Below are 27,201 nucleotides of genomic sequence, written 5' to 3'. Positions count from 1 at the left end.
ATATATTCAACTAGAAAAATATATTATTATGCTGCCATTTGAGTTGCAATAGTTAAAAAAATTCAAAATGATTGAATAAATATATAAAACCTAATCAAACAATTTTCCTTTGTGAAAATTATAATTGTTTTATATGAGAAAACATGCTCTTAATATTATACTACTTAAAAATACCACTTTCTGTTTACCTGTAAAATTACAATCTATCAAATGCAATTTATTCAACACAATAACTAGACACAATATTTTAAAAAACATGTTTGTTTGATCACAAGCACAAGACGTGGTTACAACAATTATTGGAGAACTGTATTTAAACAATTCATCGACATATTATGAAAATTACTGAAACTTTTGGTATCGTGCGTGTTAATATTTTCTAGGAAACACATTCAAAATCACACTTATAAAACTATATAAAAAAAAGCGTACTTATTATAAGACATAAGTACTTGTAAATCTTAACTTATTAATTTATTACCGACCAATTAACTTTTTTATATAGATTTTAAACAATTGGAAACCTAACAGTACTTTTGTATTTCAACTACTCAGAAGTCGATAAAAAAGAAGTAGAGCGATAGAGACATAAAAAAGTATAGCATTTGAATGCTGATAAACTTAACTATATTTTAGTTGTATATTTATTTCAGTCGACTATTTAAAAACTGATATCATAAGTACAGCCAGGCCGCACTGCGCTAAAATATGATTCTTTTATTAACATTCATGAAGTACACTGTTTTTAAAACGTTAGTTACAGTTTTACTCAAGTATGAGTATTAAAATTCCTTAGTGCATAAAAATAAATCAAACGGTTTAGTTATGTTTTCAAATAATACAAACTTAATGTGAAACAAATAAATGTATAGTAGGTATGTTAACATGTAAGCATACCCTTACAGCTATTTAGTTTTAATATACATGGCTTAGTAAATAATATAAGCTATCTATTGTATTTTTTTTTACTTAACTATCAAAACAAAAAGACCCACATTGAATCATTTAAGATATTACTAGGATATGAATTAAATATGATATAAAAAAGCACTAAAACTTTACACCTGTCTAAATGTTGCTACCCTAGATAGTCTATTCTGCCTGATGGGAAATACGTCTCTGATTGGATTCAAATGTATTTTAATATATTACCTACATCACATGATCATTTGCATGATAAATGACTGATGACATTAAAGTACTAAATCGGATGATCAATAGTGCTCGTCGAACAAACGAAAGTCAATAACAAATAGCGTAAAAGGTATAGTACAAGCATTGTCCATTGGTGATTATAATAAACCGTTACTTAATCAGGTTATGTAAAATGCATAAATCATTTCATCATACAATAATCAGAATAATAATCAAAATCAGAATTTGATTATTATCTGACAATGGTAAACGAGATGCAAAGCAAGTTTGTTTCAAAAGCAAATTGCAATATTAATTTATCATATTAATGTTATTGTGAAGTACTAGTGCTCGAAGCAAGTAAAAATTAAGAAGATATATGCAATATGTCTTGCTAAAAACTTGTTTTTTGGTTAAATTATTATCAAAATTAAAAACTGAAAAAATCCTACATGCTTGTAAAAAAGAGTGTGAACATGTCCTAAGAATATTTTTTGTCAGTTTTTAACGTCTATAAGTTTAACATATGTATGAAACAGATTTGCTTTATTGGTCCTACATAAAAATGAAAAAAATACTGTATTGATAATATAACAACTTATCAAACCATTATTTACTTGTACCCAACTTAAGTACTTATTGAACTAAATTATAAAGTTGATATTTTTACTTTCAGGATTGACTTAAGAGGACGCTACACCTACATCTGTATTTATATTTTTATACAGAAAACATGGTCGTGCGAATCTATTTTAATGAACTTTCAAGTTGTTTTGGAGTTAAATAGTACTGCTTGCCTTTTTGGCGTTCTATTTTCCTACTTTATAATAGTCCAACTTAAATAATATTAATCAAGAAATAACCTGAGCAACACTTGGGTTTCATAAATGAATAAGTCTATAAAGTAGAGTTATTATTTACTAGTAATAAAAATTACTCTTCACCACAATAGACTGACCTAACATAACCTGACCAAAATACAAGTACACGCATAGGTAAATTGCATTTTGTGGTAAATAGTTTTTTTAAGTGTGTTATTACATTATTACTTAACTAAAAAATCGTAGACTAAGCAAAACCAGGTGGGCGCACCTATGTTAAATGTTTAAGTTGCACAAATATTTTAAACTTTATTACGAACGGTGTAATAAAGTGTCATAAAAGTGATTGCCTATACCAAAAATTAAAAATTAAAACTCAAATTTTGATATGCGAATTGAAACCTACCTTTTTTGCCCTTTTTGATACTTTACACGTAATATGTTTTATTGTGCACATTCTAATAATTATATAATATTTAATGTCTTATCAACATTTTAGGTGCAGTATATGCCCGTGAAGCAATACCCAACGTCGATTCTGTTATATCCAAAATTAATTATAATTATTACAAAAATAATGCAAACAAAAGCAGTTCCGTAGTAATCGAATCTTACAGAAACAAAAGGCTTACATAAACCATATGGCGCCCTTGACTCAATTTTAAGTATTGACTGTTCGAAATGTGTCAACGATAGAACAACAAACCACACACTACAAAGAACCATCGAACTTCTTTAAAATTAGTTTAAACGTTAATATTGTAAATTAATTAATCAATATAATAGAATCGGTCGTGTACATATCTCTCGTAGATATATACATTTTTAATACAAAATTAAAAGTGAAATTGTCAGTGTGAAAAGACAATAAAATGTAGTTTTATAATTTAATGTATATTTTATAATTCAGTGGAAACAATTTAGTATACTCAAGTGATAAATAAACAAATAATCTTTCTTAATTTCTTTAAAATATCAAATTATTGTTTCCACTGGAGTACACATCAAATACATATCAGGTCATAAACCTAAATTATTATCCTTTGGATACTTTGGTACTACGAATGTTTGACAAATTCACTCTTCGCATATTTTATTTTGTAAGAATCACCAACTCTTTTTGATTGAAATTTCTGTAAAATAATCAAAAGTGATATTTTTTTGCCTAAGGGGATTGCAAGCGGGCGGGTTTTAAGGAGTTTTATACAGGCAATTTGTATGAAAAATGTGGTTTTAATAAATTTCGACCATTTCAATTTATTTTTTGGATAATTGGTATTTAAGTTTTAGGATATAATTTTTTTATAATAGTAAAAGCCAATTGGTTCTTACAAGAAACCGATTTAGACCTAAAGCGCCTGACAAAATTACGCCTACTTAGAATGATAGAATTTTGGTTTTGTAAAAATACTTAAGCTCATCGACCTTTCTTCCAGGTTATTGTGAAAGTCGATTTTCAAAAAAATGTTTCGTTTACTTAAAAAAGCCAATAATGAGAATACTAAAAATATGAGAAATTCAAATAGGATTAAACAAAGTTTTAATTAGAATAACAAATATCGATTTCCACAAATACCTTAGTAAAGAGGACAATTGAAATCGGACCATTCTAAGTAGGCGCAATCAATGCCCTTAAATCTAAAATCGATCAAAGATATTGTACAACAGATCAATTTCTGTAGGTATAGTGTTGCGCCTGCTAGACGAAATTCAATTATAATATTATTATATACATATTAAACTCGTCCAAGGAATTCTGGTTCGCGTTCGTCGCCATACCTACAAAATTTCACTCTGCATTCACCGTATACGTGTACAGTTTTGTTAGCAATTAAATTGCAATTATCGATTCCATGTTTAAAGTTCAGTCATAAATAAACTAAATCATAGATAAATAAACATAAATTAATCAATTTTTCTCCATGTTAATATCTGTTAAGTCAACAAACAATAGGCGACCCCCTGTCATTGGTGAAATCTAAATGTAGTATCTTTTTACAATTTACAAAAAAAAAATCCTCACACGAGGTAAAGTTAATAAGTATTATTTTTAAAAAAATATGTTGTTTTGTTTAAAAACTACTAATTGTTACTAATCAAATATTAAGATTTGTAATAGAATTAAAGCTTGTAATATTTAAATCTATGTACGAATATGTGCGCATATTATATTATTAGACAATTAATAGCTATCGACGCAAAACGTACATGTTCTGCATGATGACTAATAGTTCATTAAAATGAAAAATTATTTAACATATAATTATAATAAATGTCGTATAATTCTACGCGTTGTGATTTTTATAATCATTATAAAATTAAAATTTTTTCTTTAATAATTAAATTTCCATTGAAAATTGTTTTTTTAAAACGCAATTGAAATTAATAATAAGCAATTCAAATTCTGTCGTGTGAATTTATATTTTCCTCATCGTATCTAAGTAGTCCTGTGCATAATAATATAATATCTCTCAGCACATAATAATAATTTAGCTAGTGTTGGTATATCGGATGAGTATTGTACTTAACGAGCGCACGTGTAAGACGAAAATTACCATTTTTTTAATATCTATAACAAATCATTTGATCTTATCCACGTTAAGTCCAAAACTTGTTTTAAGCGGCTAAAGAAATACCGTCTAGGGTTAGATATAAACGTTATGATTATTATTATGGAGATGAAAGGCGAGAAGAAGACCTTATCGACAGACCGCCTTCGTTGTGTTGATCCTGATGGGTTCGCTGCCGCTGCACAATTTGGTCATGTGAGTGTGATGTAAAAATGATAATATTATGCAACTTTCTACTATAGTTGTAAACACACGGCGGCAGAGTAATATGCTCTATAGTCTATACTATATACCATTTCATAAGAACACTCTCGAGTTAGTGCATTGATACCGGATGACCTTGTCCGGTCGTCGACGGCCGCCGTGTGATTTTTATTTACATCAAATAATATTATTAACTCGACAGTACAGTAATACTAGCTATGTATATAATAAATAATTGATGTTTGTAAAAAACAAACTATAAAAGTCTTGTCTAAAATTTGCCAATCCATTCCCGGCTTTATTAAAAATGTAATCCTGATAAAACCGCAGGTAATTCCGATTATAATTATTGTAAAGACTAAAGATTTCTTGTGTATAAACCGAGCATTATGTTCATCAATCATCAAATATCACGTTAAGACGGATAATATATTATACCTACCATACCTAAAGTGTTTTATTATATTTAAATGATCGACATTGATCGATTTGTAACTTAAAAGTTATCACATTTGATTTAAGTACAGGTCGTTAAAAAACATATATTAAGAATATGTTAGATTTAGATGATTGATTTAAAATGTAATTAATAATAACGTTTTAATTTTGAACAGAATTTTATCAGAGCATTTTCACATAAGGTACATAGTTTTCAAATTTAAGCTACAAAATTATACCTTTTAGTTTTTAAATATCAACCAATTATTTTTAACAATATATATATATATCGAATTTCATACATTATAAGGTATAGTTACATTGCTTTACATACGAGGGTTTGAATCTAAAACACAGTTAATGCTTTACTAATAAGTTTTCAGGAAGATCATTTTTCTAAATAGTATTATTTTACACTCATTATGCAGGCTTATATTATTAATTATGGACATTTAATTAATTATGCACATAATTGGAGCCGATATTTAATAGATAACATCAGATTTCAAGGAGAGTAAGATAAATTCCTATTTCCTAGTAAAAAAAAGAATATCATCGTATCAAAAAGTTAAAATTGATAAACTTGTTATAAAGTTGGTCAAATAGTTCTGTCGAACCACCAAATTTGATTGCAGTTTTTTTTTTTTGAAAGCCATATAAAATGTATGCCAACCTTGCTCAGAATCGTGAACGATTTATTTCAACTGGTATTTAATTTTTCTTTTGTTATTATAAACAATTTTCTATTTGCCACAATGGTCGTCAACATTAACAACGTTAACCTGTTATATTTACATAATATCGTAGCTATTATTAGAAGAAGAATATTATTGTACTTGATCACCGGACAGCGTCGTTTTTCAATATTGTTTGACCGGTTTTTCGTTTTTGTAGGGTTCATTATAATAAACCTTCAAGTTATATTTAGTTATTCTAATATACATTTTTTCTCTTTCTAAACCATTTCGTTTGCCGTTTAGTGTTGACCAATAGATAAGGATGACGTGATCGAATAATAATGTTGTACAAATACAAAACGCGTTTGAAATAATATTTTAGTTTAGAGTGGTTTTTTGTTGTTGTCTGGTATGCCGGATAGGGAGGGGGATTTAAGGGCTGTAATTGTTGTTAATTAAAATTACGTTTTTAATTACACCAAGAGTTATTTTTATTTAGTCAGTTTAAGATGATTTGACGTTAATTACTGTTCCAAAAAAAAAAAAAATATATATCACTTGGTTAACCTTACCTATATGTATGTATAAGTACAATTAGTTTTAGATCTAAAAATGATATATAATAATTATAATGATATAATACAAACAATTCAAAGTACATATGCTTAAACACATAACCAGAATGAAAAAAAAAACGTTTACAAGGAGTTATTCTCTATTGATGGGACAGGATATGGCAGTAACGTTCTTTAGATAACGAGTAATTACAATGCGAATTAATGTGTGACATATCAAGGACGTAAAAATTGAATAAGAAAACAACCAGTTTCACGAACACCTACTCCGAAGGTTTTTCCATTATAAAAAGTTTCATAACTAGGAAATCGAAGTCGGCATTTCATTATGTTTATTTATTTTTCTTTAAAGTCAATGCACAACGGAACTAAACGAATAGGACGAGAAGAATAATGCGCGGTATTTGTCCTATCTATCATAAAAACAAAAAAATACCCGACACTTTTATACCAATAAAAAAAATTATAAAACGTCTTAAGTGCGACAATCCGTAGTCTGTATTCCCACGTAAAGCAGTTAAAATTTAAAAATATTTTTTACAAATTTTTTGAGTGGTTTTGAAAATAATTATTAAGTTTATAGAATTTAGGAAATACCATTAAAACAATAATCGCGTTTATTTTACATTCTGTCCAATTATGACATAAAAAAAATTTATCAAAATTATAATAGTTTTATAACATTCAATTTTAACATAATTTAAGTAATACATTATTATATAGTAAAATATGATTAAAAAAATACGTATTTTTTATTGCTGCGTGGTTCAGTGCCATCTCGAACATAAACCCAAAAACAGCCGAAATAAGTACATTACATTTTACTACTCTGATAGTTATTTATGTAGAAAATGTCAAAATTGGCCTTGTTGAACACAACAACTTTGTATTTTTATGATGATCAATTCACTTTTTTGTACTTAACTATAATTTCCTTGCACTAAGACTCGAATAATTTGAAGCTATTTGACATAGGTCTGGGTTGCATCGCGACAGGATGACATGTACATAATCCGTTATCTCTAAAAGGCAAGTAAACGGTAAGCATAGATGATTCTGAAATTTTGTTGTAAAAAAAAAGTGTTTAAAATCGCCTATAAGAGCTTATGATTAATTACTCATTAATCATAAGGTAGTTAATTAAATATAGATAGTCATGAAATAGTTTTCCTTGTTGTAGGGTTCTGCTGTCATGATATAGAAATGTATAAATAATGTTTTTAAATTCCATTAACCGTTAATGGTACATTATCAACTTCAGTTTTATTTTTAGTAGAACCTAGTTCATTTTGCCTAATTGGATACTTATTTAAATTCGAAAATCAAAGAATTTGCTTATGAGCAGTTTTTGAAACAAAATGTACTATTGGCTAATCAAACGTCAATATCAGAACTTGGCATTGAACTTGGAAAGTCCATCGATGGTATGTCTCCTAATATATTATTTGAGTAGTCTTTAACTGTTTTATTTATTTTGCGACAGTCTCTTGTCTTTTGTCTTAATATTATGTCAATCGACGTCTTACTTTGTTGCTTATTGGGATTTGACTGCGTCATCCATAGGTTGTAATATTGGAGGTCTACTGTGTACATTCTTACATCATCTATATACATAACTTTTTATTTGAACAAACCATAAAGTGTCTGGTGCTTTTAAACCCACATTAAGAAAGTTTTTAAAGAAAACCATTTTCTTTACAATAGACAAAATGCATCAATATATAATAATTGTGTACTTGACAAGTTGCACGGTCACACTTGTTATGATTAAAATGGTATAACATTCTGTGCTGATACCACATGCTGTTATACTCATAGTATTGTAATGCAATTATATACATTGTTCCACGTACAATAATGTGCTTGTCTTATTCAATAACGACGGTTAAATTAATTAGACCATATTGTATTGTCATTACTCATTATTCTGTAATCTGTTTAAAGATGTGCTCCCTACTCTGATGTTATTAATCCACATGAAACATAACAAGGATAATATTGTAGTTAAACGTTGAAAAAAATAATCGCCTACTGTTATAATAGCACTTAAGTAAAAACACAAACATAATTTGTATTTATTTAGTTTTTATATAAGAAGTAGTTGTAGTACTTATATTCAGATCTATATAAGGGCCCCATGAGAAATCAAATTTTACAAAAAGTGTGTATAAGTTTAAGACATCAATGTGAAATTTACATAACAGATGCGGATTGTGTAAAATAGTTACACTTAGATTATAAATATCGTGCAAAGTCATTCCACGAAGTTTGTAAGCGTCATGTAATATACTGTTCAAAGACAGAACATAATGGCCATTTTACTCCGCAAGTGTTGAGTAAACCTAATTGCTATAATTTCTTATTGATTTTATTGTTTATTTACATTTTACTTTTATTTCTGGTTAAATTAAATACAAGACTGTTTGATAATTACCAAACATATCAATTTGGGTTTTCGTTTGGAATTTGTACACACATCCTTTCCGACTTACTACTTACGTACACATTTCATTAAAATGTCTATAGTAATTATTTCGTGCAAACTCAAAACTCAAATTGGAATACCACAAGGCCATCTTCTATTCCTCGACGCACGGTTAACATTCGAAACGATAATATTATGTATCTATTTATGAAATCCTGTCTTGCGTTACACATATTTTAGTTTTATAGTTACAAAAACATTATTCTAACACAATACATTCATTTTGAGGGCAAAGCAAAACCACGAAGCGTGAAAAAGTATAATATTTGTTTTTAATAGATTTACTAAACAATTCAACACTAGTTTACATGGTCGTTAAAGATTGATATTCGACTACAGTAGAATACCAACATTTCTGATTTTTTTTTTTTACTAAGCGTTATATTATTAATGGTTGGTTTAGTTCACCAACAGTGTTCGGCTTCGTCACATGAATTATTTTTCAAAGGGTTTATACGCTCACACTTGACGTCACAATATAACTATCATAGAAAAATTTAATAGGCTTGCACACGGTCATTGTATTTTATGTATATACCAAAACAGTTCAAGTACACCAATTAACCAGTTTTCTACAGTGCAATTGCTTCGTAGAATAGTGAAATCCAATGTTGAATTTCCGAATACTAATGTCACTTTATAGTTTTGTTTGAAATGTAAAGTATATAGTATAGCTGCTATGCCTCTGCAAAGTATTGTCGACGAATTGCACTATGACTATTATCATTAATTTAATAGTAAATATATAATAATTAAATGTAATATTATAAAATTAATGTCTTATTACCTGAAAAATATGTTAGAAATGTGTGTCAAATTTTGCATAGATATTCTGGAAGTCGATTTTTCTGTTTTAAGGGGCCACTACACCTGTGTATTTTTGGTCGAAAACAACTCATTCTAATTCAAACGTACTGATCCTTAAAATACTCTGATTAAAGTTTTGAAAAAATATTTGAATTCTTCAAAACATTTTCAAGGCATCGGTCGTGGCACAATTTTAAAATTATTTACAGTTAATTAATTATTTTAGTTGAAAAAGTTAAAAATTGCATTTTTTTTATATTGAAATAATTAATTAACTGAAAATAATTTAAAAATTGTGCCACGACCAATGCCTTGAAAAGGTTGTGAAGAATTCAAATGTTTTTTAAAAATTTAAATTGATGTATTCTTAAGGACAGTACGTTTAAAGTAAAAACATGTGTTTATGTACAAAAATAGATCCTATACAAGTTATAAAAGTTGAAAAAAAAAATTATCAAAATAGATACTTCTTTTTTGCGGTAATATGTATGTTAAACAATTTTAGCCAAAAATTGCCTATACAATGCGCGTTAAAAAATGCTAGAGTAGAGGTCCCTTAATGATTTTAATAAAAAATGATTTAATTACAGTAGGGAACGGCACCATTGATTGGCACTACCCCAATATTTGGCAATATAGTGTTTTTTTTTTGTCTAAAATATTAAGATATTTTAAACCGTTATGATCAATATTTTGTACAAAATTCATTGAAAAAAAATGTAAAATATTATGTGACAAATTTTATCTGATATAAAAAACACTGCATTGACAAAGACTGGATTATAGTGTCAATCGTTGGCGCTGTTACCCTATTGAAAATAACCAATGACGTACGACGTACGACGTATAATATTATTTTTTAAGATGAGCCCACATTTTAAGATTATGACAACTACAGGCATAACAGCATAGTTAAAATATAATGAAGGAAATAGTGAAAAATTTAAGAAGCAGACTGTATTATAATAGTCCAAATATAAAACTTTTTATCCACAGAGACTTACAAAGGCTATTATAAAATAATAATAATAATAATATCATCTTTAGTAAATCTAATAACTTGACATGTGTAGCACCCTCTTAAGAGGCCTCTATAACTGCATACTTTTGGTTGGAAAAAACTTATTTTAATTTTAAGCATACTTTAAACGGGTGATCCAACAATAGTTTAGAAAACATATGTAGATTTTTCAATACTAGCTTGATGCATCAATTTAAGTATATTTGTAAAAATTATTAAAAAACGTAAAAAATTTCAATATTTAAAAAAAAATAATCAATTAACCGAGAATAATGAGTTATTAGAGTTAAATTTTAAAATTGATACCGTCAACTGGGGTAACTTTGCCCCATTGAGGGTAATATTGTCGCATTGTTTGGTTTCTATGTGTCTGGGGATAAATTAACGTCAGATTACACGATTAAAATGAAGCACAATCATAAAAAAATGTTACATTTCTTAATTTTATCACCAGATTAGCATCCAAAGAAAAATTATAACATTGGGCAATGTTATTCTCAAGTTACTTGCATTGACGGTACATCTTTATATGTTTATCCAAAAATTGCCTTAATAAATGCTAGAGTAGAGGCACCAATTATTATTAATATTATTATTAATTTTGGTAAATACATTGAAGAAACAATGAGTAATGACCCTTTGACAAGAACGCATAGTACTATCCTTGGGCAGGACTGTGCGATCCAGTGCCGTTTCCCACTGATAATTTAATGTGGGCGTGTCCAGAAATGTAAAGATGCTCTAACCCCTCCCAGGTAAGTGGATAGATAATACAATTGATAATAATATGTAGTTGTAGTAAAAATGAAAAATATATACGGCATACTAAAGACGGACCTCGTATTATCATTATTATTATTATTATGGTGCAATTGAAAAATAATTAACGCGCCGCCGCCTGGCCGTATAATGACCGTGTGCGGTGCGGTGTGTGGTTATTCGCACTGGTATTATACTTACCTCGAAAACTGGTCGCGCGGTTTCGCTTATAGCGGGTATTCACCACTGTCAGAGCATATAATATTATGTATCTACATTCTACACTATATAGCTAGGTATAGTATAGTATAGATATAATACCTCTACACAAATGGTGGATTTCACAAATCGACTAATTATTTCGAAACGGACCATTTTCCGGCCGCGAATGTGACTAGAATACTACCGTACTCATTAAGTCGAGCGTTGGCCGGTAATTCCAAAAAAACAACAAAACAAAAACAACAATAACAATAATGTATATTATTATGAACGCAATGAATTGTTATTATTTATACCTGCGTCCGAGGAGACTTCAACGACCGCCGTGTGTGAATATTGTCATTTTAAAATAAAAAGTAATATTTTAGTGCGATTCTTCAGCGTTTCTGAGTGAATTTACATACCTATACAAACGGACTGACTCATGCATAATTATCAACGCTATGTATTATATTATTATGCCGGTACGCTTAATGGTTTTACCATGAAAGTTCGTTTACCCTTTCAAAAAAACGTTTTTGGATATTTTCTCGAGTGCTTACTTATAGTGTTTTAACAAAAATAGGCCAAGTAGGCTTTTTAACGATAATATAAATGTTTTTATCAAATATTTTGTTTGTTTTATTATAATGAAGCTATAATGAGTTTATAGGTTACATTAAATTAATTACAATTGAATGTATCTAACGGTTTGATTCGAATTTATGCCAACTAAAAAAAAAAAAAAAATGTGAAAAAGAGGAGATGTTATTCAAAACAATTTTTTTTTAGAACTATACCTAAACCTATTATTAATTCATAAAATAAGTTTTACTTTTACACGAATACGCGTATTTGGCACATCTCCACAAGTTACTCTACTATAAAAACTAACTAACCTAACTTAAACCAATTAATTGTTGTACAAAATAAATATTACACGTCGTTGGCTCGGACATATTTATATAAACATATTTAAATGGATTTTTTATTCAACTACTACATAATATCGAAACTACATAAAAATGTGTTCGTTCTATGTTTAATCGCACGACAACGATAAACCACTCGGTCGGTAAAAGATAATTAAACGAGCAAAAAGAGAGTTTTGTAACAAACGGTTCGGCTGTATTTTATTATGTCAATGTCGAATGTTCGTTTTTCTGATAATTATTATTAGAATAACGAGTCTCGAAAAACTACGTTGGCTCGAATGTGTATTAGTAATAGTTATTACCATATTAATTTCCATATTGGATGTGAAATAGCGCAATAATTATACGTTATCGCACATGCGCGTTGTCAACGGCATGTTTGATGTTTAAATTTGAAATTTTACCAACGAAATGTTTAGTTAATATTATTAGTTATACAATTTCACCACAAACTTTTTAGACGCCTCACTGCTTATACAAAAATTGACAGGATAAATAATAATGTTTAAACAAAATTTTAAAACGGGCCAATACTTTAATGATGTTGGTTAATTATCCGTTGTAAACAATTTTGTTTTGCCTACATATGTATAATTATATCATACTTCATATTTCAATTATTTCTTTACATTATGAATGAAAGTAAATTATATTATCTAATACACTGATGTATGCTTGTCTGTATAAAATAAAAGTTACCGTAAATAGAAAAAAATTCACTCATCATTTTAAAGACAATACTTTTTCAGCTCCGCATCGAAACTAAAAAAAATATAACTTGTCGACATTGTACCTAAGCGGTAGGTACACTATAAAAGAAAAATGTAACTTTTATGTTAAATATTCCTTCACATCATTATTTACTCGTAATGTGTACTTTATATTTAATTCATATACTGAACAAATTAAAATATGATGGTTGCATATAATATGCAAATGTTTATTTGTTTTTTACAATTGGGAAACTAAATTTATTTTAAATTATATACAATGTACAGTAAGATGTAAATTGTACCTATTAATTGTAATTTAAATAATTTTTAGTTGTCTAGGCTTATATATCGCAGGTCTATGATTTTATGTATACATAGTGTTATAAAGTTTAAAGTATATTTCATTTATTATTATTTTTTACTGTTACCATTGATTATAAATACATATTGTATTTATAATCAATGATGTCACTTTGGTACACCTAGTTATTTGAAGTTGAAGATATGGCTATGTTTTATTTACATTTCTACTTTTACTTATAATTTTTTTTTTTAAGACCAATTTTTAAAATATTTTTCTTTATCAACTCTCCTAACAAAATAACATTCATTAAAAAAATTGTATTATTTTCTGTATTGTATATATTTTTATTTGTAATGTTTTTGATTATTATATTGATATTCACAATTCTGAGGCAATACATTTTACTTGTTAGTTTCTAAATTATTTAATTAATTTTCCTGTAGAAGAAAATATCTATAGAAGGATTAAATCTAAACGTTTTTTTTTTGTCTTTTACAAAACAATATTTTAAGGTTTAATCAGAGAGTATACAGGCCGGTTCGATTTAACATTTAAGTTTAAATTACCCAAAAACCTCAGTATTATTAGACTAAACATAATTTTTAAGATAAAGTAATGACATCGGCTTAATATTAAAATTATTTAAGTGTCTGGTATATCAAGAGGTGTCATTTAGTCAACTACTGGTCTACTGTATGTCGTGGCAAAATTGGGGTCGTTTTAATTTTATAATAGGTAATATCCAAGTACTTACTATTGGTGTGTCGGTCAATGGTGGTCTGCATGAGGACCGAGACGTTTTTTTCATTCAACAGCCCCGTTTCGCCGTAAGCGAAATGTCGGGTTGACGATTGGCTGGCATTTTTGCACTCGGCAAAGTCAGTCTGGTCGGCGGTGAAGTGTTTGGAGTTGCATTTGTCGAAGTCGAACGTCTGGACGAGACTGTTGCAAATCAACAGAAAACAACCGAACACCAAAGGCGACCCGAATAACGTCATAATTAACTGTGTTTTTTTTTTTTTAAATAATTTTATAGTATATAAAAAAGCCAACGGACTAATTAATTTCGCTTTGAAGTCAGCGTCTTATCTGCGGTAGGTACAGGTGAACGAGGCGAACCGGCAGAAACGTGTCTGGAGTTGTATACCGTCCACAGAAGTTTATACGAGTATCGGCCATGGACTGATGAGAGGACCTCGGCTATCACCGGCACAACGATATACTTTGATATTTAGACGCCGACCACGTGCCCCTCTAACGTACGACTAGCAGTTAAGACACACGCACAAGTAATATTATGTTTCTTTCACTTTCGTTCTTAACAGTAGTCAGTACTCATTGCCGGCCGATGGTTCAATAATATTTATATTATGCTTGTCCGTTGTCGAAGACTCCAGTTTACGTCCGACGACATAACATTATATTATATCCCTTCGCGGTTAAATCACAGAATAGACGAAGCAGAAGGGTCACTTTCAATATAAATAAAAAAAGCGACGGCCATTTTTTGACGGACTATTTAGTATTATAACTATACACAACAAATAATAGTAATAATGTATAGATATAAGTCTAGAGCTCGGATGTGATTGCTACCATAAAATATGTATTAAAATATGCAATTATATGCCTTTATTGAAATCGGCCAAAAACATATACCTAACCGAGTTTTCAAATCACCGATATGACATAATTAAAATAACATTTTACATAAGTTAATTATTTATAAAGCTATTAGATGTATCAGGTTAACATTGATTTACAATGGTTTTGGTGATGTTTTCAAATTTAAAAGAACAATTACGATTATTTTAGAAATGTTGGACAATATTTTATAATCAGAATTTTCGATTAATACTTTTATCATATTGTGTATCATTTTCTTTAGCTCATACTCGTAAACACGATTGCGGCTTGAACATAATAATAAAATGGGACATTTTTAATAATTATACTTACAAATATGCTACTAAATCTAGAAATAATCATTGTATAAAAACTCATACAATATTAGATTACTGATTTTAAATATTATAGTCTTTGTGAATCTAATTTTTATCGTACTTGGGTATAAATCTAATCTCACAAAAAAAATAAGCTAAGTCATAAACATATGAGCTTTAGACATAACATAACAGTATAGTGTAGCATTAAGAAGATGGCCGCCTCGTTTTTGTGTGACAAGTGTCTTCCCGGTGTTAATTTTTATCATTGCCGGGGCCTGGTTAATCTGTTCGAAACACAAAAAAATGTGAACCGTTCAAGTCTGAGTAAGTTTGAGCGATCGCGGTCCCATAAAAAAGACTTGGACACATTTTTAATCAAATAAATCACATAATGAAGACGTAAAACCATAGTAGTATTAAATAAAAAAGAAAAACATACAAGGTGATTTATTAAAGGATAAAGTACTCGTTTCCTCTTAAAAATTATGACAATTTTGTAGTTTTTCTCTTTTTTGAGACACTAAAAATAACATAAATAATATACTAAATATTATTAAAACTTGTATGGGGTATTATATTTACACCATTACATGCCTTAGTATATGTATATTTACACACTTAAGTATATGATTTTTTTGACAATATTCACTTTTCTTAGTATTATTCTAGAGATATATCGACTTTTGAAACATTCGCCGTAACGTACATATTTAACTAACTCGTTTTGGATAATTACTTTTAAAGTTTAAAGTATAAGACGGGAGATGGACCGCGGTTGAGTAACGCCGGCAGATAAAAATAATACAAAACGTCTCCACCCTTCCTCCCGTCCTGAATTGTAAGCTTTAATAGCTTTAAAAGCAATTATCCAAAACTGGTTATCGACCAGTCAAAGTTTTTAGCAGATTATTTTTGTTAAAAAAAGTAATTCAATTTATACTTTACCATTTATTTTAAAAGTTGATAGAGCTCTGGAAAATAATGAAAATGATAAAAATTTGAATATTGCCTATACTGTAAAATGACTTCAGTATCTCTAGAAATAAAAACTACAAAATTGCAATTGTTTTAAGAGTACTCGTATATGAATGTTGTATCCTTGTAATGAATCACTGTAAAACCAAGCAAAACATTTATTTTAAAACAACGATAACAATAATTAAAAACGAAATAGTAGGATCGAGTGGGTTTTCTTTAAGTAAATGTAAAATGGACACATGTGAATCCATTTTGTTTATTGAAAATAAATCTACAATTTATGTTTTTAATTCATTTTGTGATGTATTATAAAATAATAATGGGTGGCTCTACTAGAGAATAAGGACTTAGTCCAATTAACTATTCAATAATTAATTTGTACACAAAAAACGCTTTGTCCAAGTGGTTTTTAGAAATTTATTTTGGGTTTTCAAACGACAGACAGAATGAATACTAAAATAATAATGTATATAATTGTAATTATTTTGACTATTTTTTCTGATTTTATTTTACTCTTTTGAGTTTAATGAAAAACTGAGAAAGAATTTTTATATGTTACAAATAAAAATTTTATTCATTTTTTGAGAGAATTTTTTTAACATGCCTTGTATGTATAAAAGTAGTATAACATTATTGTTGATTGGCGCGGCAGGTATTAAAGTTCGGTTCGGTGCTATAGAATGTTAGAAAAACTTGCTTGATAAATAAACTAGATAAAATCCAAAGCCGTCTAGTACGAATATAGGCTTTTATATTAAATTATATGTCCGGTCAACCAATAATTATTTACGTGGAAAAGTACTGCAACCTGATTTCATAGAGTCCAGACAATATTTTTTTGATGTGCTATTTCTTTTGAACTGCGTGATTAATGCCTCAAAATTAAACAACTATTTAGGTTCGTACATTTTTTTAAAGAATATTACACTACAATATTCATAAGTATTTTTTACTAAACAGTCTCATTTTAACTATTTATTTATTTCATAATGTTGTCTACCTTGTCGATGACTGATGAGTAAATATCCTAAGGATAATAATATGTTGAGTGGTTTTTTTTTCTAAACAAGTTGAAAACTATTTTTTATTAAATATTAATTATAGAAATTCTAAAGTTAAAACATCAAGAACAGCTAGAACAAGATTATATTTTTGTTTTTAAGATTTGTAAACAAATATTATGAACTTTAAATTGAATTAATTTGATTTTTTTTACCAAATTGTAATACTAATTGCTACTTGTTATACTTAATTTTCATTATTATTTAGTCATTGGTATTCATTTTTATTTTTAGTTATTATTTGAATTCGGGTTAAATGTGTTTATTGAGCGCTCTAAATAAATAAAAAATCACAGTAGAAGAGTAGGTACAATTCTGATCTCATGAGGTTTATTTTAATCAGTGATATGGATTAAATCCCAACAAAACCATTTCGTTAGTTCAGTATACCTAAATGGTCTCTATGTAATAAAAAAACGTATTATCGACCATAAGTAAATACTATAATTTAATCTAAATTACGTACACCGTTGGCAACAAATAAAATCTTCACAAATATTACCCTTAAATGATGTAATATGTACATATCAAAACAGTCATATAAAAGAAAACTATAGCTTAGGGAAACTGATTTAAAGATCCGGCCAATTGCTTTTTTACTTAGATATTCAGCACTGCGTCGCTGAAAATATATGGATAGTAAAAAATTGTTTAATCCCGTTTGTCGTTATAAAGTTGACACGGTAAATTTGTTATATTCATGGAAAATGCCAGAAAGAGACATCATTCTGATGCCCAAACATAGTAACAATGTGAAATGTAATATTTATAGAAAAGGAATCTGAAAATAATATCCTTGAAGAAGATCACAATTTTGCAAACAGCGTGAAATGGATTCACTATGCTATATTTTCAGTCGGTACTTACACCCTGTATACGCAATCGGAATTTTGAATTCAATGTGTTATCTTGTTGTTTTGTTGTTCCTACACACAGCTACTTAAGTATGGATTTCTTTTTGCGTATAAATCACTCGGTAGTAAATAACTAATAAACTGAAATTAATAATAATAATACCGTTAGGTAACAATTTTTTACTCGAATAACAACTGGATTAAACACAACATTGAAAACGATAATAAATATGAATTATAACGTGTTGGTACATTCAATAGCTATACAGTAATTATATGCCACCCCCATTCACCTTATGAATAGTGATAATTTTCAAACTGGATAATAATATGAATCCATAACATAACAAATGTTTTTTTATAATTTTACACATACACACACAAACACATTCACTATTAGGTGTATAAATAATTGATGCCAAAATACATTTTAATAACATCATATATTATTATGTTTAGAGTCGGCAAGTATAGATTATATTTAAAATACATTTTAACATGACTGTTTAAAATTAACAATCAATAAAAAATGTATGTTTTTATTATTTTAACTTTTATTTAAATTTTTTTTTAATTTTAATTATTACCGATTTTTATTTATTTTAAAAATTCAAATTCAAAAATGATTTAAATATTTTTTTTTAGTAGCTATTTAAATTTGTAAAAATAAAAATGAATATGAAATTATTTATTAGATATTTGTACATATAAAAGTAGGATTTTATTTGTTAGTTGAATTTGACTTTATATATTTTCCAGATTTGGTATAAATACATTTTTAAATGTGGGTAGTTAATATATTTTTTTTGAAATGTAAATAACACTTATGTACCCAAACGCCATAGATGCTGCGGGTATTGATAAATACCAATTATTTAATATACCTATACTAAACACGTTGGACGTATAGCCATTACGAAAATGAGTAACGTTCATAACCTTCACATATTAACCACACTTATAATAACATTGTGTTAGTACAATTGTCCGATATAGGGTTTAATCACATACTTATAATATGATGTAACCCAAAAAGGTGTCATTATGTAAAAGTATATGCTAGTCTGGTACTAATAATAATTACCATTTATCAGCCGGGCAGAGTATAAAATATGGACTATTTCCTTAAGCGCCATCAATACAGCTTGCGTGTAAATTATAATTTGCAATACGACATACCGAATAATGCCCATAATATAATTATAAAAATCAAATTAAATACAATTTAAATTATGTTAAGGCTACGGCCTACGAATGGCAAACTAGAAAATCAAGTGAAATGGATTTTGCAACGTTCAACGAGTCATTGATGTTTGTTTAAACTCACAATATTTTGTTTTTTCTATTAAAACTTATCTCATCGGTTAAGACTTAATTAAATGAAACGTGTAATTAACTTTACCAATAATATTAAATGTTTATATCAGGAGTAAGTTTATAATTGCTTACTTTCAAACAAGAAGATCCAATACAGCGAAAATAAGCTACCTGTTAGTTGTGTGTAAGTACAAAATAAATATTGATCTTGACCTTTTTTTTTACGTGCATATGTATAAAAATTGTACACAACTAATACAATTTTCTTTGCCTTAAAATTACTTTAGATAGGTTTCATATCATACAAACTAAATAATTTCACTGAATATTTTATTATAGGTGTATTATCGCACGTGTTCACTGGCATGTTTACTTCTACAACGATACAAATATTTAATAGTTATATGTTTATTCAATAAACCTTAAGGCTTAAAACGGCAGTTATTACAAAACCTTGAGGATATTGGCACTTACTTGTATTCTTCAAGTGCTCGTGTACAATGTCTAAGAAATGCCATTAAACGGCTATAATAAATGGTGAAAGTAGATAAAAAGGTGTCAACAATCAGTGTGTATAATACACACTTGTTTTTGACTTTTGTAATACATGTATAGTACATACTACATGAATTTCGTGAGATATATGTCAACATGAAGTCTTACAAACCTTTTCAGCATTAAGCAATACATTCACAACATAAATGCCGTAGGGATAAAACGCACACAAATAAAGGCTTGGTCACACTAGAAGCACTATAGGTTACAAACTTAAAGCTCGAGAAGTGATAATGAATTTAAAAACTCCATTTATAGACTATGATAACTTATAACACCGATCGAAAAGATAATTTAGAGTGTAACACATTTGGATAAGTTAATGATGTACCTATGTTAAATTTGCTTTGGTAAAATGTATTAAATAATTACTGATTAGATTCCAGCTTATGATGAATTACATTTTCTAACTAATTAGTGTGTTGTCAGTTAAACACTTATTATTTACTTAATAATAATTCACTCAAGACAATTTGAAAAAAATGTTTTCAAGGATTAGTTCAGATTGGTCCCTTTAAATTTAAGATCTGAACACATACTTTTCAAATATTTTTTAAAAAAATGATATACCAATAAAAATATTTTTTGGCCGGAAATTTAATGTCTTACAACATACAATTCACTACAATATTATAACATACATATTTATTTTTTTTGTCATACTATTATTTTATGCCTAATATAGCTGTACACTGAACGTACTTAAAAAATGTTCGTGTATGGTTCGTCGATGACAATGTATTTCTTTTATTATTATTAACCCAAAGACTTAATAAGTTTCGCCATTAAAAGCCTTCGGCACTAGCTGCTGTTACTGTCAACATCTTGGTTAACGTATTGTTGTGAACAAATAAGTAAGTATGGACTATCTTATACGAATATCGACGTAACGCGCTATCATCATGCTATAGCGCGTACAGCTGGTATGTTCATAATAATCATTATCAGATCTATTATATTATGTACAAACATTATCACCAGACATCAATAATGTACACAAACTCCGGTTTACTATAAAACAAACTTTCACTTACACATTTTCTAGCAGAAAACCCACGGGGTCGTTTAATTATCCTTCAATTATCCTTTTCTATAGTTAGGTTGGGTTGAAATTACAAAAATTATAGTTAAAACGTCTAAATAGAGGTAATTTTAATAATAAAAATAAAAATTAATGTTTTTATGAAAATAGTTATCAATTACACGACTTGGAGGGAGGGGGAATACAGAAACCCCAACTATATTATAAAACATTTGCGTACCTCCACTTTTAGCTTGACTTAGATGGTAGTCGGACCACTAAGGGCAATGCATTTCTTTGAACAACAATTTTAAATCTTTCCGCTAGCAAGAATACAAATTATTTATTATAACAAAAAAGAGCGGGTTATGACATAACAGTATACTAAATGTTTTTGTTGTAAACAAGACTATGTTTTTCATTAAGTTTTGGGTATTATATAACTAATGGGTGTTGTAAAAGTTTATCATTGAGCGTTCGCGCGAATTTTCGTCCGTATTTATTTTCCTTAGTTAACCATTCACAGCAAGTACAAATCTAAAATCCGTTGATCAAATGATAAAAAAACAATATAGTTCAGGGTTTAATTATTTTAGTTTGTTAAATACTCGTTTAACAATTAACATGCAGTTCTTCCAAACTCATATATGTATACCGTGTATCAACCTTTAAAAATACCATTCTTCGTTCACTATTAGCCATTAGACACTGTTAACGAATATAAACTCAGTACCTTACCCACTATGATTCTACACAAATAATTGCTAAGCAACTCACACGGTACAAACAGCAAACGACGGTCGCATAGTAATCCGCTGTGAGCCAAATCACTGCATATTATTTTGACTGTTGAGATTATCTAATGCATAACTTAGGTCCCCGTCCCGACAAAATACAAATTACATCTTGTTAGCATAAATCACAATATTATTTTTTGCCGACAGTTTTTCGCCATGCAATAAAGTACGGAAGAAAAAAGTATTGTAAAAAGAACAATTTTTTTCTGAAAAACTCGTCGTACTTCATCATTTGTTCAAATAGTTTTTTAATTTCGATAATTTACTTTTGTTATGAGTTATGACATAAACGGTTGTGGGTTCAGTGTTTGTATAATACATACTAAAATCATAATATTATTATGATGTTAATATTAATTGGCTATAAGTAAGTAAGTTTTTGCGATGCAATTAAAACTAAAAAAAATCTCTGGTATAAACGTTGACAGAAACATGTAGTGTGACATAGATTTTGATACGAACTAAGCAAACAACTCTTGGGGGAACGGGTCAAGCCCAAGGCGAGCGGGTATCCTTGTAGTGCTCATTCCACTTTGAAAATCATTTAAAGCGCTCATATAACATTACTTAAAATTGTTATTTAAATTTAACGGAATCGATAGATATTCACCGATTCTATGCACACTTCACACACCACGAAAATAAGATTACAGTTTAAAATTTAAATATTCAAATAATCATATGACGCCAAACTCATCGCTACAATACCTTTAGAAAGTAGCGTCTGGCTTTTAGACTGCCACTGTTTTGTAATCGTTTTGCTTTAGTTTTATTACACTATTTACACAGACAGTGCTGTAATAGATATTTGAGTACTGATATTTAACTTTACTTTGGTCAAATACCTTTTAAATCGTTTTTTTTTTTTAGTACCTACCTATTTTAATAGAGTATTCTGTAATTTTAATAAAATTGTTATTTTGTTTGGTATTTAATATAATTATTGGTCTTATCAAGAAGACACACACAGCGTTCAACTTTTAATCTGTATTTTTTGTCTAATGTTTATAAAATAAAAATTAATGATATGTCATTTCAGCTCAATATGTTTTAATTTTAAACCGTATTTGTTTATTAAATATGTATGTCTTGATAAATATTTTAGCTTTGATGCGGAGCTGAGAAGTTATTGGTTTTAGAATGATGTGTTTTTATATTTCTTTTTTAACACCGACACAAAATAACTAAGAAAGAAATGTTCTAATTATGTTCTAATTTTTTAAGTATAAATTTATCGAACTGCAATAACAATAATATTATCAAGGCTTTCCCCTAAAAAGAGTCTACACTTCTTCTTTAGTTTGACTTTTAAGAGTTAGTTTCTGAACTTGGAGTCTAAAAATTGAACTGATTTCAAAAATCTGTTATCACTTTTTTTTTTTAAGAAAAAAAAATTAAACATCGTCATTATAAGCACAATAATGTAGTGATTTTTTAATTTTTTCCAATTTAGGCCATAATCTATATTTTAGCATTAACATATTTGTCATAAACACTTACAACTATAATAACTAACCTCTTCAGTCCATCTCCACCAAAACTCGTCTTGATTAGTAACGTTTACCTAAATATTTGAAAATACTATTAAGTACAAAAATATGTTTAACATAATACATTTTTATTAACATAATTATCCATGAGCAAAATAATTTTCAACAAATTATGTTTACATGAAATGTTTTTAAAATGACTTTATCACAATAACATATATTTTATTGTTTAACACTGATCACTGTAGGTTTCAAAAATGGTGTTTACAAAGTATAAATCAAATCGAATCTTTCCCTTATGGGAAAAATATAAGATCATTAATATGTCTTATGGCAGGCCATAAAACATATTACTGACCTTATGTTTTGATCTCGAGGTTTATTTATTTATATCAACAAGTAATTGTAAGTTATGGCTTATGAAGGGATGAGTTTAAACTCCTAAATTCATACATTGCATGAGACCATTATAAGGAATAGCTATGATTCAAATTTTAAGTTTCTAGCTCCACGGGAAGTGCACCAGACAACATTATATTTTTTTCATTACATACATTTTTTTTTTGACCCCCAGACAAGACATATTAATGTCAAAATGAGCATTAAATTAAGGGCTATCCATTTCTACTATATTCAAACTATAGTTTAATAATAAATTAATTTAATATACTACGATTTTATTGTAACAGGAATCAGGATAGGATAAGATTTATTAGGACTACAATATTATAATCACGGCGTTTAGATTGGTAACCACAATTGCTTCGAAGTATATTAAGTTAAGTATGTCTAGTTCAAGTTATGCTCAACTGCGAAGTTTATGCTTGTATTTATTTTTATACACTACAGTTGTAAAACGAATCGTTTGATTTGTGCTAAACATTGTATTATAATCAATTTTTAAAATTACAAAAAAAGTGAATTTCATATTTTTCAATCAAGCTATTAGTCCCATAAGAAAGTATCTCATGCACGGTGTCTTTTGCTGCACGTTACTATCTTCACCGATACTCAAAAGCGATAATGTTATAGCCAATGACGTACTTAAGCCGGGGCCACGCGGAGCACAGAGGTACGTCCACAGGACTTTCATCACAATATACATTTTGAAAATATTTAGTGAACATTCTCTTACCTAACCGTTATTCCCGCCAATCGGGGCTTAGACGGTTTAGATTTGACATTTTTGAACTTATAACCTCCTATAAAATTATACAAATAACATATTTTTATTTTATAAAAGTAGGTTAGCCGTTAGATGCATATTATTTATCGCTTTATTGTAACGAACCTAGCCCGAAATTTTGACCTATAGAATTTGTAATTTATATACAGGTTGATCCATCTGATATAAGACAATAATTTACTCAGAAAATATGGGTATTTTGAAAATTATTTTTTTTGTATTCTTGTTAGTATATATTTTACTATATTTTTCAATACCTTTAAAATATATTATAGAAAATTTGTATCTTCATACCATATACGTCAAAGAAACACAGACTTCGTTTTTCCAAATGGAAACATATAATTTTAGCTCCATAAATATGTAGACCGAAGAACATTTTTTAAAAAATATTTCAGCGTTTGAATTTTTAATTTTCATCAATCCGATGGACTTTGTAAATATATTACATTTCCTCCTATTTCTTAGGTTGTCCAAAAAAAATAGTAGTCGTTGTTATCTCGGTCTAAATTGCAGTTTCAACTGCAATAAGTTATAGACAATAAGTATTACCGTTTAACTAATTTTGTATAAATGTGTAAATATTTTTTTCAAATGTCATAGGTACTAAATATATTATCTAACTAACACAAATCAAAATATATTTTTATGCGACACTTCTGGTTTATTCGCTGTAAGAACGTAGTTTAAGCTTTTATGCTAATTTTAAGGTGTTGCCATTGGTTGAGTTTAGAATTAGTTCAAGAATGTATAAATACTTTATTATTTTGAAAACGGAAAACCAAATAACATGAAGTTTCTAATTTCAACTATTAGAGAGAGTACATTATATTTTAGAATTTAAAAAATGAAAGTAAAGATTCGTATAAATATAAATAACAATATATAATCAACGTTTATTTATATGTAAAAGATTTTTTAGTTTGTAAAGCCATAATGAAGAACAAAATGTAAATGTATAATAGCTTTTTTCAAATATGTGTAACACATTTTTTTCAATCTCTCATCTTAGAATTTGTACATTTTATTTTATGGGTACAAAATATGTAAAAACTTGTAGGCAATTCGAGTAAATCTAGGTAGGTAACCGTTAACTTGGGTTCATGAAGATTGATTTCACTTCTGTCACCTTGTAAAATATTCAGGTAAAATGTTCAAAACATAGTGTAGTATATTTACATTATATTGAAATGTATAAATGATATAGTAGTAGGTATTATAACTTACAAGGAACACATGCAGAATAATATTCACTGTTCTTAATTGCGTTGCAGGACTTTAATTTTTACAACAATCTTTTGAATAAATACATTATATTTGTTAAATTGATATCTTATGTTTTCAAATTTACAACAAAATTATATTCTTTTTAAATCACAACTTTTGTTACCTTTCTTATGTATGTAACTAAACCAAATTACGAGTGTATTTAATCAAAAATGTATATTTTGAAAATTAGGAATTAGAATTCCTTAAAAGTAATATTATTATAACTTACACACTTAGTAAATAATATCAAAGAACTACCCTTACAAGCTTTAACGCATTTATAATATCACATTAAAATAATATTATGTGGTTTTAGTGGTTATAGTAGCTGGAACATTCTGTATTTTTTTTAGTTTTGTGAACCTACTTAGTGATTTGTCAGGGTAGGTGTACTATGGTGGGCTGTGTTATGCCACGAGTACCAAAAATGTGGGGATGTATACAAAAATTCAGAGTTTAGGTAACATCGGGGTAGGTATGTCGGGCAAAGGGTCATCATAGTTTATTGTTATTTTGTTTAAAAAAGGTTATGTGACACTCGGTTCTTATTGGCTGGTAGGTTAGGCAGGTACCTAAGCAGGTGCTTAAGCAACCATCTGCTCTCCAACACCACTTGTTTTATAGCTGCTTAGTCAAGGAAATATATTCCTATCCTGACCATCTGTCAACATCGTCGTTTAAGCATTCACAAGCCCACAAGCAACCACGACAACATAATATTAACTACAATAATATCGAAGTAAGTCGACAAATTTCATTTAGTAATTGTCTTAATTTTTGTTTAAAAAACCAAAGAAAGTCAATTGACAAACCAACTGGATAAAATAGTATACTATAATTTCAATTTTTAATTCATAAGTTTTAACTTAAACAACTGTTGAGTCGAAAATTAAAAAAAGTGTTGTGAATTTTATATAATTTTGTTATAAGTAAGTTATTACACTAATACCTTTGATTTTATATAATATATTATAAAATCAATATTAATACCTATAACCCATTGGGTTTACGCAGGAGGATCATTTTGTATATATTTACTTGGCACAAAACACCTTTAAAGTGTACTGGAAAAAAAAATACTAA

The 27,201-nt window shown here is 28.2% G+C and overlaps 1 protein-coding gene across 1 annotated transcript in view; it reads right to left on the bottom strand.

Moving 5' to 3' along the window:
* LOC126836906 (nose resistant to fluoxetine protein 6-like) overlaps positions 1-14,920 on the bottom strand; it is a 35,926-nt gene extending 21,006 nt beyond the window's left edge. The window contains exon 1 of the mRNA XM_050570627.1: positions 14,399-14,920. Coding sequence (XP_050426584.1) covers positions 14,399-14,642 — 244 coding nt within the window. The 5' untranslated portion in view covers positions 14,643-14,920. The remainder of the gene's footprint in view (positions 1-14,398) is intronic.
* Between the last annotated feature and the right edge of the window lie 12,281 nt (positions 14,921-27,201).

Source organism: Adelges cooleyi, unplaced genomic scaffold (assembly GCF_023614345.1).
Source record: "Adelges cooleyi isolate 19-005CV unplaced genomic scaffold, UGA_ACOO_1.1 ACOO_flye_CR_arks_rails_tigmint_CR_PRNA_247, whole genome shotgun sequence".
Classification (NCBI taxonomy): Eukaryota; Metazoa; Arthropoda; class Insecta; order Hemiptera; family Adelgidae; genus Adelges; species Adelges cooleyi.
Note: the sequence above shows the minus strand (reverse complement) of the source record. Positions and strands in the feature narration are given on the sequence as shown.